Below are 12,809 nucleotides of genomic sequence, written 5' to 3' on the forward strand. Positions count from 1 at the left end.
CATGAAAGAGATTCACCAATGGTTATTACAGAAAACAGCTCATGATTGTGAAAAACATTCAATAACTTGTTTTACTACATTACTATTCATTTTAAAAGTTGCCTCAAAATATTACATATTCACATTGTGCTCAATTAGTGACTAGGAAGCAGAAAGCGATGTTACAACCAACAAAATCATTTGAACAACTTACGCATTTTTATACCAACAGCTCAGCTGTATGACAGATAATCCACATTATTAATTTTTCAATTGTAAAATCCTTTTATACTTACTTAACACTGTAACACTGAAAGTGACTATCTGGATATTGAGGCTGATACGGTTCTTGACCCAACACTGTCCCAAACCACCATGCATCATCAATAATGGATCGGAACCTGTCAGCTGCAGCAAAAAAAGCCTGCTCATATATTTTATTAATAAAAGCTACATAACTATACTTCTCCTGCGTGTAACTAGAAAACTTATGATACGTTTCAGTTTATGGTTCTGAAAATACTAACATTCAATAAAAGATGAGACAACCTATGATGTAAAAACAAACAAGAATCCTCCCAAGCCCACAAGATAAAACCGAAAAAGATAAAATCTGAATATGCTTGCTACTTCAACTATAAAACAGGAAAACAGCAGACTGGAATCACAACATATATTTCAAAGGCCATATCTCGAATGTACAGAAATCCTTCCAAAATGCCCAGTACAGCAATTAGTAGTTTCAACTTTCTAACAGGCAAAGGGATCATACCTAAGAGGGCCCCTTGAAATTACAATCAACTGGCACTTAGCATATTCAACAGCTAGCCAGGGACAATTTTTTTGATTTCAGAATTGTTCAGTCAAATGCTTAAATGGGAAACTGACTTACAAGCTTGCCAGTTTCTTTGCCGTGCTTCATCGTAAAACTGACGCAATATAAGGAAGTCGATAACATCTGGCATATCGTGGTATCTAGATAAAAATTAAAAAATTGCTTCCGTGAGTGTAACTTTATAAGCTTCTTCTAAAGCCCTAAAGGAATTGTATTTCTGAATACTTTTTCAGGAGAATAAAGATGCACGTACTTGATGGAAAATGATTTGTCTGTATGTTTTCCAGTGGCATGATCTATAAAAGCAAGCTTGAGGCAACACAGCGTGGGAGGACCAACTTCGTATCTGATTCCAACAATTTTTACCAACTCCTGATCCTACGGGTAAAAATGAATACTTTCATGAAAGTATTATCTCCTGTGCTATGCACAAAACTAATTTAGCGTAAATTGCACCCACATCCAAAAACATTAGAACTGTATGTCAATAATATTACAGCTGTATGCGAGATTTCAACAGAACACAGCCTTTCAATCTCAGCAATTAAGACAACTATTTATATTCAGGCCTCCCATAGGTAACCGAAGATATTCTGATAACGGAGGACAGTTTTCCCCCGTTGTTTTCATAGGAAAACATTACAGAAAGTTACATAATCTCACAAATTAACATTTTGCAACAGGTGTAATAGAACTGTTTTTTTCATGCACAGACTACTAGTACTGAACTCACAATGACTTCAAGGCAGTCTTACCCTAAGGACTACTTTTCTCCACGGCTCCTTGTGTGGATTTAGTTCATAAATGTTATTTCTTCTAACGGCTTCAATGTAAGCTTCGTGCCCTTGTCGAAAATATATTACCTTTAAAAACAAAACAACAACAAACAAACAGTAAAAGGTTTTCCTGTACTTAACAACTATGCTAATGTGTAAGTAACAAGTTTTTAAAGGAAATTTTAGTAAACATTTTTACCTCATCACCCATCTGAGGTACAAACGGGGATCTCCTAAGAGCTGTGTCTGTTATCCAAACAGGAGGATGCCAATCATACGACAATTCCGAGTTCATTGGCCGTGTTGGAGCATCAGCCTTCACGTTTAATAAAGAGTAAAATTAGATATATCAGACATTCTTGGCATGACATCAAAACAACTTGTTCAGTTTTAATTAGTCAGACAAGGTGGTTATGAAAGACCAATGTACCTTTCCAAAACCTATTAGCAAAATTCTTTTAAGGCTTTACTTTGGTTCTAACTATATTTGTAGTACCCACATGAAGTATTTTTCTCCTATGTGAAGATCTGAGCGAGCAAAGTAACTATTATGCAGATTACGAGAACCAAAGCTTACAATTCAGACAGCAGCCTCCATGACTAATTAAAAAAAAAAAAATTAACAAGCTGGAAGTAGCTATTTGAAGATGAAAAATTACGAAACATATTGCATAATTTCTAAATGTGCGTAGTGACTATGTACTTGACAACATATATCCTCATTTCACTCCATTCTGGAGGCAGACAAATTAACCTTGTCCATCAAAAACATCTTAAAATACAGATACAACCAAACTCTTTGGTATTATGCTAATGTTGCTTCAAAAGTGCTAACATAACCAAATAATCCAAGTACTTCTTCAGTAAGTATCCACATTTAAACAATTCCAAATATATTGTTTTGGAAGAAAGTGGATGGAGAGAAAACAAATACAAAAATTATCTGAAGTGCTCAAAAAAAAAAAAAATTCTTTTTGTCCATAGTTATGGTAGAAGACAGCCAAAGATGCTTCTATTTATTTTACTAAAGGATTTAAGAATAAAATTCAACTCAAGTATCAATGGACATCATAAAATACAGTAACTGCATTCCACAAGTTTTCAGAAAAAAATAGTTATTTAAAATCAGACAAGGTTTTAGTCTGATATTTTGTACATTTATTTAATAATCTAGTTCCTTCCTTCCTTCAAAATCAACAGGTTTTTGAACCCTTATTTGAAAACGGAAAGTGTCTTCATTTGGAGTGCATATCCTTCCATACAAATCAGTAAATATCCTGGATTTGGAATCTCCTCAAATTAAATAAAGAAACACCATATGAAAAGCAAATCTCATAAAGCAATTTAGCCAAGCTAAGATTTGCTGTCACTTTAGAGCAAAACTACAGCACCCTGTATTTGCATAGATTTGTATTTTCAAAGCTCTGTAGAGAATATACTGAATAACAATTAATCTATTTGCTTGTAGGATTTCTTTACCAATACTACTATATAATTGTAAAAAAAATATTAGCGCTATTGTGTACACTAAGTTAAAACAATTTTTGTGTATTAACAGCTATAAAGAAGGTAAAAAAAGCCAGAAATCTTACATTATTTGTGGAAAAGCAGAATCTATAAACTAATACTAGCAAATCAAACGTCAACAGAACACATGGAATTTCGAAGAAGCTGGAACCCTGTGGTTTATTCTATGACAATTATTATTAGAGATATTAACATCCTCGCCCAATAAAAGGCAATAACCACTGGTTTGTAAGAGCTTCCAGTAAAGAGGTCTGAAACCTAAGACAACTCTATTAAAGAATAAGTAGTAGGAATCAACTGCGCAATACCTCCTCCTGCTTTTTTGGTTTTGGCTTTTTTCTTCTTTTTCTTCTTCTTCTCTTTGGAGGAGACGATTTCTCTGCTGATACTTCATCTTCTGAAGTACTGCAATATCTGATAACTTTCCTTCGAGAAGTCCGAACAGGAGGTTGTAGATTAATCCCTGCATCAGCGATCCAGTCAGAGTACCTACTTGAAGAATCACTGTCCATGGGGTGGGGGAAAGTGGACGGAAAAGGAAAACATAAACCATGGAACCACACGGTCATTTTGGATATTTCAGGATGTTAAATTATCTTAGGCAAAGATTCACAGATTATTCTCGAAAAAAGTATCAAAAGAAGGAAAATTACTTTGAATTGTTGTAACAATTACTTCCCTTAACATTTAATCCTAGGTTTTTTGAGTACAAAATAATTCAAAGTGCATGTTTTTCCAAGAAAACTCAAGTCTGGTGTATTCAAAAATCAATTTTATTCAAGAATGTTGTATATCAACAAATTGGCAGACCAATTAGGAGTTCTCCTTGAAGGACACCCTAGTAACACGTTACGTAAAATCTTTAAAGACAGCTAAACAAATCTCATAGGCACGCATTTGCTTATACTACCCAGTAGTATTTATTAGTTCCACTACCCAGTAGTATTTGTTAGTTCCACTGTTGGAGAGTTTTAGAAAAAAATATCTAGAAAGCTACATTGGAAAAGGTTAAAAACTTAGTTATAACTTCAGTTTTTTAAAAAAAGACAATGACATTCACTGAAATATTTTTTCTGTTTAAAAGCAAACATTTTCATAAGAGCAAACAACTGACTGCTGCTAGGTTCTTCAGAAAAAACAAACAGAACAAAAATCAGTATCAAAAACGCTTCCTATCTTCTTTTTCCTTGCTATCTAGCACAAAATAAATAAAAGGATTTGAAACTATATTAAAAGACAGTAGCGTTTTTGTGAAGTAGAACACTAAAATGAAACAATGTGATAGTATGGATTTTTTCAAATAACCTACAATATATTATTACTTATTAACTGTGTTAGAATTTCTTTACATCTTTCATTTACCAAAATTCAAGCAAGACTCATGACAGCGCAAGTTAGATTTTTTTTCTTTACCTAGAACTATTACTGTTGCTTTTCTTGTCACTTCTCCATTCTTCCTCTTCATCAGATGAGCCAGAGCCTTCACTTTCTTCAGCTTCCTGAATTTAAAAAGCAGTATCAATCCTACACTTTTTCATATATGTTTTAATGATTTTGAAACATCAAATACACTCTTTTTTCATGTCTGCATATTACAAGGTCAGGAATAAATTTGTCTGTTTAAAAAAGTTTTTTTAAATGAAAATCAAATCTTTTTCGTAAATGATTTCAACTTAGTAACTTCAGGAGTGCACTATTAATCATTAACTTCTGTACACTCACCCCCATTTAATTAGCTAAGTGTAGAGCCAACTGTCCACCACTGATCCAGCAAAGCAACAGTCCCTGCCCCTATCATACGGCAGTGCCGGTTCTTCACTAATCCAAGAATAAGTTCACATTCTTGGTCAGAACAAACTGACTGGTGATTTTATGACTGCTTTGAAAATCAGAGCCTCCTAAGTCTGCCATAAGTCATATAGAACATACAATGAAACCTACTTCACTAGAATGCAAAGGAAGAATTTAAAAGTTGTAAAAGGAAGAATTTAAAGAAAACTATCACATCTTCCATGTGAACCCAATATGAGTATATTCTGTTACAAAATTAACACTTCTGTAAATTTTTATTTTCATTAACTATTTAAGTGAGGACGTGATATTTTTTCTGATTTTAGTATCAAATGATTGGCCAAGTAGTAACCGGGTATTTTTAGGCATGTATCTAAATATAAAACTAAGTATGTAAGTAGTCAAGATATAGCAAAACATATTACGGCTTAGTTTCCTGGCTGTTGCTGAACAACTCATTTACATTTACAGCTTATTTACATTAAATGAGTCGCTGAACAGCTCATTTAAACTTCATGTTTAAAAAGTGTTTTCCGTAAGTGAAGCCACTGAATATAATACATTGCGCATGTCTCAGGTTCTACATTGTCAAATAAACAAAAAGTATTAAAAGAAAACAATATTTGACTTGCAACCTGAAGTTTGCTACTGTTTGAATTAATCCTCCTGATAAGTTTATCAGTTTGCCAGAGTAAGTAAGTTAACAGCTTGACCGAGAATAATTGCATGCTAAAATTCAAAATTTCCATTTAAGCTTACTCCAAAATTGTGTATCACATTTTTGCTTCAGACTATAGTCTAGCCATTGCTAAAGTGACAAGAAAGATTTTCTGTCATTACTAAAGCTAATGATAACTAAGTCTGAGAAGCGTCTCAATTTACACTAATAATAAAGATGTTTATAGACTTTGCTAAGAGCGGATTTTTTTTTTTAAATAGATAAAAGACACATTTTTTATGAAGCTTTACTTTTTCCAGGAACTCAAGTTCTAAATACAGAATTCAGAGAGAACTTACTTGCTCTATCAAGCCAAAGCAGTCATCTCTGTCCTCATCAGATGAGTCAAGTTGCTCAATGTTATTCCGTGTTCGGTAATTTGGATATTTGCGTCTATGAAGTCTACGCTTAGATTGTATTAATGAAGACTCAGAGTCACTCTAATTTATATAAAAAGCAAAAGTTAAGATGTTAACAGAAAAATACAGACACAGTAAACATGTAGGGGTGGGAAGGGTGTCTAATAGCACTGCTGAATGTAAAAACTGAAATGGTCTCATCACATAGAGTAAAATTGTTCTTTGTGAAAGGAACTAAGTCATTAGTTTTAAATTTCAAATTCCCACTTTAAGATTTAATAGTTGTTCTAAGAAATTTCTCTTCATACACCACTGAAAATGACAGGTCCATTCGAGTTACCCAATGAATACTAAACATTTAAAGAGTCAAGATATGAAAGGAAATTGTCCACTAACGTAATTATGAGAGGACCAGAAATCCTTGACTACTCCCAGTTAAGAGTATCATCTAGTATAGTTTCTGCACTGTGTTTTTTTTATAACTGCAAGAGACACTGATCAGGTCATTGTCTTTTCATAAAAGCAGTATGATATCCAATGTTTGGTGGTTCTTGAATTTTTTTTTTCCAAAAATAGAAAATGAAAGAGATAATCGAAATGAGACAACCCTGAAAAAGTTAACTATGCACAAAACATTCTCATCTAAAGTAACACACAAGACGAAAGCAAAATAACCTATAATTCTCCTTCTTCAAACATAAGATCTTGAATAGTCTCACTTGTCTCAATTCTTCACCTTCAAAAACGTCCTTAATCCCTTAACTGCCTCTTACAGCGCAGACGAATCAGAATGGCCTGAAACCGCTGAAACTGACCCTGCCTTCAACAGTTCTACCACACATCTTAGATGGAAGGAGCCAAGGCTCCCGCAAAGAAAAAAAAACTCCAGGTATTCACATTAAAAACAAACCAACCAACCAACCTTGTCCTGCACTAAGAAGTGGAAGCAGAACCAGCACCAGCAAGAACCCCTGAAAATGATATCCTCAGAAAAGTGCTCTGATTTTTCTAAGCTTGATTGGTCCCTATCATAGACAGATGAATTCACCCTTTTTGTAGAAGTTTCTGCATACCTTTTCTGATGACTGGAATGACTTTCTTTTCTTCTCTGTTGCATAAAGATGTCGCTCCTCTTCTCCTTTTGCAATTCGATATTCTTCCTGCTTCCTACAAGAAAATTATGAAAATCTAATTCTACATCTATTTAGAGAATACTTAAGGTAAACTGAATAGTCACAGATCCATTCTCTTTAAAAGCTCTTTATAAAAAAAAAATCCTAACAGCTAATTCCAAAGAAGGCCTCTCATTTCCAGAGAGAGTAAAGAAGCTAGATATCAAAGAAAAGGCCTTCCTCACAGACAGGCAAACATCAGAACATAATTATTTTTCAAGCACATATTAAATCTAAATTTCTCATTTTGTAATCATTCTACCTCCAAGAAGTCAACACTAGGAAAGCTGAACTTTTCCATAGACGTAGCAGCACATATGGCCGTATGATTAAAATGAAATCTGTACCAATCCATACTGCTTCTCTTTTTCACAGGTGCCTAGTGATCACACTTTTGAAAGCAGTTGACTGCTTCTGCACTGAAGAACCTCTGTTCTCCGATTCTCAGTACAGTTCTTGGCTTCAGCCTATCAAGCACTCAATGTTGCTTCTGGTAGTAACAAATCACAAGTAGTCCACAATAAACAGTCTCACAAAAGCACAGTCTTTCTCAACTCAGGTAAATTAATTTAACCCTTTATTCTGGAATAAGTGAGAATCTAGGAAATTTAGCTCTCTTAAGATGACTAAAATATTGAAACATGTGAGAATAGTTCTCTGTTAAACTAACATTCCATTCATGTTTGTTAAAACTTAATTGAAAAATCCATTCAAGAACAGCTGTAGATAACACTGAATTATTTTTCAATTTGTACCATGTATCTATTTTAGTTTAGGTGTAAGAAGACTGGGTTTAAAAACAGCGTTACCTGCAATTTAATAAGTTGTTTACATACCTGAGCAAGTTTGGTGGTATTTCTGGTACTACAACTCTTCGTCTCCAAGCCTGAAGGTCTCGCTCAGTAGCCATCTGACTTCGTGGAGCATTCTGATGCATCTGACGCACACCTTCAACTTGCCCGCTACGCCGCAGACCAATATTTGGAGGAGACTGGATGTCTAAACTTGGTCTTCTAAAAGCTAAAATAAATAAATAAATACTTTTGTGTGTGTGTGTGTGTGTGTGTGTGTGCATAAAAATATATATATTTTTTATATATATATATATATTTTTTTTTTAAACAGACTACACAGAACAGGAACTTTGTTACTTTTTTACCCCTTGAAAGAGCAAACAATCTTCCGTGTTTTTATCTGCATGTTCATAAACATGTGTCCAGTAATTGTACTGAGGAAAAAATCTGTCTCGTAGAAAACAGACTGAGATTACAGGTATGTCCTTAAAACGGTTATTTCTACTACTACCTTAATATAATTAAAGCAAGTAAAATGTCAGTGGTGCTTCTCTGAATTTTTTCAGGCAGTTCTGAAGCTAATCAGGTTATAAAAGCACTTTCTCTGGATTTTTGCTTATGTAATCAAAATTTCAAAGACATAGATTGGAAGAGTGTCCAATTTAAATCTGTAAGGAAGATGGAACCCCGGTTTGAAGAATGGTAAACATTTATTTTTGTTAACTGTGGAGAAACAGCATTTATAAGAAACAAATTGATTTTTGAGTAATGAGCACTTACTCTTAAACATGTAGCAGTCTAAAATAAATACAACTAATGGTTTTTAAGAGAAAGAGTGAAGGAGTTTGTTTTGCAATTTAATCACAGGAGTAGCAGTGTTTTAACCAAGAAAAAAATCTTAAGTAGACATTCCCATTTTAAGGGCTTCTTAGTGTCCAAAACAGCATTCAAGTTAAAATAATTTATATCAGGTAACAAAAATAGAGATAAAGTAAACACTGAAGTATTTATTAGGAAGTACTAACCTCTTCTAGGTGTTCCTTCTCCATTTTGTGGACCACCTGAAGCAGGGTCTTGATCTGCTCCGGTTCTTTGGTCTTGTTGTTGTTGTAATTGTCTTATCATGCCATCAAGAATGCTAGGCTCCAAGCCTTGTTCATCCTGATCAATTGTCTGTTGGCCTATAACTTGTTCAACCACTTCTCCATCACCTTGCAAGTGTAATACAAATCATAAATGAAATGAATGAGTTCAAGTTAACTCACTGACTATAGGAAATGATTTAATCTCAATCTCATCACATTGAGATGTGTTCGAAAACTGAATAGAATGAGAACAATTTTGCAAACGACTGAAGTTACTTTTTACTAACGAGACACAGTCTAAAAATCATAGTTTACGCATATCAGCTCCAGCAGGAAAAAGAAAATCAAGATATCCCATTTGAATCACCAAATTTTTTTGCTTGTTTAAGTAGTATTTACTGTATGACCTTTCAGCATCTTTAATGGAGAAAGACACGCATTACAGTTGTAAGCGTACAGGAAAACAATGATAGTTTTAGATCAGCTATATCACATCTACTCTCTTCCCATTCAGAACTACCACAGTAATTCTAACTTCTAGATGTAGGTCTTTAGTGATACTGTTCTTACTTGTTGCTACATATCCAAGTTGAGGAATCAAATGTTCATCTGCACAATTCTCTCTTCCTGGCACCAATCTTTGATATTTTGTTGGATGAGGGTTTCCATCCACATCTACTAAGAAGGGAGGGGGCATGAGATGAGGAGCCTGTTGAGTCTGCTCATCTAGGACATAATTGTTAGAGTCTCGAATAAGTGGTCGATAGTCAGTGTGGAAGAACATCTGATCAGGAATCTAGAAAGAAATGAAGCTTGCATGTTGTCAAATTGAAAAAACCATAAGCTAAAGAACATGAAAGAAAAGGTTACACCAATTAGTGTATCTGAAATCACCTTAGAAGGTAAAAGAAAAGTTAAGCTCTCACAAAAAAAGATATGTGCATAACTACTCTAAACCTGTAGGTGTGTTGCAATACTCACCTTTGAGAGACCTTTTACCAGGCAGTAAATGTTTTCAGAAAAAAATAAACTGAGGTAACTTAAAGCAGAAGCATTGTTCTATAGTTAAAGTTCACTAAAATATTTTACATCCTACTCTTATTTCTGTCCATGCAATTAAGCAAAGCTAGTTTGGTTTCCATGCAAGGAAACCTGTGTCTAAAGGTCAACATAAGTTCTCAAAGTCCATTTCTTAATTATGTACTGTTCACCATAAATATATTTTCCTGCAACTGAAACAATCTGTTCAACGCAACCGAAGAAAAACAGCGTTCTGCAATATTAGATCATAGTCAGAATCTTTGTTCCTGGCAACGGTGAGTAAAATGAAGAGAATGAGTTTCAATTTCAGCTGAAAATCTAGTACGGAAAAAGAAAAAAAAGCTCTTTAAAATAATAAACGTGGAGTTACCAGTTGCAACTTTAAAAAAACCTGAGGGAGAAGTGAAGAAGTGCAACCTTGAGAGCTATTCCAAGAAAATACAAATACATATATTTATCCAAACAGAAAGGAATCACAGGCTTGTACATTAAAAAATATAAAGTCAAGAACTACTCCCAAGCACTTTTTTCTAACATTTCAAAATTTGTAGCTTTGGCTGAATATTTACTTCTGCTTATTTTAATAAGACTGTCACAGTGAATTTGGGTTGGAAAAGGCAAAGGCCTGCAAGTTCTGATAATGAAAATAAAACACAGCAAATTATTAACATAGAAACTGTCTGGGTTTTGCTAATTAGGTAGCTGTGCATGAGCTTCATGATATATTTCAATCTTAAAACATTAAACTGTTTTGAGAAATTAGGAATAAAAGTAATTTTGACACACTGAAAAGATTTTTGAAAGCTATTTAGCTTCTTAAAGTTTTAATGTTTGCAAGAGTTAGTACAGATGACATTAAAATGTTATTAAAATATAAAACAAATCAGCTTAGGCTAAGCTAATAGTGCGGGAAACCTCAAACTAGTTATTACATTTATCACAAGCTTAAACAATCAGCATGCAAGTTAGCTGTTGGAAGATGAAAATGTGATACAGAAAAGCTCTTGTGAGCCACTCCCAGGGGAATTTTATAACACACTTCTTTCTGCCATGCCAGAACCGTGAGTGTAAGAGAACTCACAAATATCAAGAAGCCAATTTTGTTTAGATCCCCTCCTCCATACAAAACTCTTTTACATGACATACTGGAGGAACAAAATTAATCAATCTAACAACCTCATTTAGAAACTTTAACAGTTCTAATAGAAAGTTGAACTTACCTTTTCATAAGGCCGGCTACAGCCAAAACCAAATATCAAGAGATGCCCATGAGAATCTGTACATGCAAAATGCTGCCCATCTGGTGAAAATTTACAGTCAAAAACAGCACCGTGTCCTTGGCCTTCAATCTAGATTGAAGGAAAGAAACTCACAACGACTTTATCAGACTTTTTTGAGCAAATAAGAATGCAGCAGCATCAAAAATTAATTACGCTATTAAAAGTGGTCCTGCACCTCCTAAAATACCCCAGTTAGAGCACAAATAATTCCCTATTACTTCTGTTCATTTCACTTCCCTTAAACTGTTAGTTAAGGCCTAGATCACACAGTTTTAAAAGATTTTAAGGCCTAGATCACACAGTTTTAAAAGATTATGAAGGTTATGGAAACCTACTTAAAAAATAGGCTTTTTTTTTTAGACGTCATAATTTACTTTTAAGCAGTATACTAACTACCATATACTGATTTTGTTAGCCACCTTAAAGAAAGAGCATAGGGAATCTTAAAACCAAACAAAAATCACTTCCCTACTGACTGTAATTAGGGGAAAAAAGATAAAAAACAAAATTAACATGAACATTGATCACACTAACATCTCAAAGAAAACCAATTTAAAAGTGCAAATGATAAGCTACCAAAATGGAGTGAATGTCATCTAGGAGCTCTCCACCAGAAGAGCCCCACAACACTAACGTTTACTGTAACAATATGGTGTTGGTGAAATTTTCTGGGTGGAAACAAGGGGTGGAGGAACTACATGCACTTGGTGACACAATAGTATCATAATTATTTAAACTAGTACCTGAACACACTGCTGCGTCTTGAGAAAAAGTGGAGAGTTACCAAAAAAAAAAAAAAAGTCTTACCATGTTAAAATAATGCTTTGTTTTTGTGCCTTTTGTAATGTCCCATATAAAGATGTTGCCATCATGACCCGCAGACAACATAATCCTGGAATCAAACGGATGGGTCTCCAAGACAAATACTTCATCTGCATGCCCCTAAAATTCAAAGGTGCAAGTCACATACAAACAGAGGAGAAATTCAAATTAACAGGATGTTTACTCTAGAGTCCTAAAGCACTGTACCATCCTCTCCTTGCTCTCAAGACTTTTGGAAAATAAGACCCCTATAAGCTGCCTCCAAAAATCTAAGGACTTTCAGAAATTCCACAGCTTTCCACATCATTTTATCTAGATTGCTACCTTTACAGTAACAGAACAATCAGGGTAAAAATCCAGGCAGCCAGAGGGACCATATTATTCTAAAATTAATCGCTTCCTAGATTCAAACAAGGAGATAAACGACTTCAGAAATTTGTTGTCATTTAGAAAAAAACTCCAAACTACTAAATTGGAAAGTATGTTATTGTATGGCAATCTGAAACTTTTGCTTATTTCACAGGAGAGGTAAATTCAACAGAACACCAAGGGGAGGTCTGTTAACAAACAGGAGGAAGCAGTTAGTTTTGGTTTAAAAAAAAAAAAAAATTCTACAGTTGCTTTACCATT

General features: G+C 34.2%; 1 protein-coding gene across 2 annotated transcripts in view; it reads right to left on the reverse strand.

The window, feature by feature from the left end:
* The window catches only part of BRWD1 (bromodomain and WD repeat domain containing 1), a 64,560-nt gene that overhangs the window by 33,440 nt on the left and 18,311 nt on the right, over positions 1 to 12,809 (reverse strand). For both annotated transcript variants that reach the window (XM_068914101.1, XM_068914091.1), the window contains exons 15-28: positions 12,165 to 12,299; positions 11,298 to 11,426; positions 9,607 to 9,832; positions 8,977 to 9,162; positions 7,994 to 8,177; positions 7,059 to 7,152; positions 5,926 to 6,066; positions 4,531 to 4,616; positions 3,426 to 3,621; positions 1,790 to 1,906; positions 1,570 to 1,677; positions 1,068 to 1,192; positions 872 to 954; positions 276 to 387 (exon numbers count right to left, since the gene is read on the reverse strand). In XM_068914101.1, coding sequence (XP_068770202.1) covers positions 276 to 387; positions 872 to 954; positions 1,068 to 1,192; positions 1,570 to 1,677; positions 1,790 to 1,906; positions 3,426 to 3,621; positions 4,531 to 4,616; positions 5,926 to 6,066; positions 7,059 to 7,152; positions 7,994 to 8,177; positions 8,977 to 9,162; positions 9,607 to 9,832; positions 11,298 to 11,426; positions 12,165 to 12,299 — 1,922 coding nt within the window. The remainder of the gene's footprint in view (positions 1 to 275; positions 388 to 871; positions 955 to 1,067; positions 1,193 to 1,569; positions 1,678 to 1,789; positions 1,907 to 3,425; positions 3,622 to 4,530; positions 4,617 to 5,925; positions 6,067 to 7,058; positions 7,153 to 7,993; positions 8,178 to 8,976; positions 9,163 to 9,606; positions 9,833 to 11,297; positions 11,427 to 12,164; positions 12,300 to 12,809) is intronic.

Source organism: Struthio camelus, chromosome 1 (genome assembly GCF_040807025.1).
Source record: "Struthio camelus isolate bStrCam1 chromosome 1, bStrCam1.hap1, whole genome shotgun sequence".
Taxonomy (NCBI): domain Eukaryota; kingdom Metazoa; phylum Chordata; class Aves; order Struthioniformes; family Struthionidae; genus Struthio; species Struthio camelus.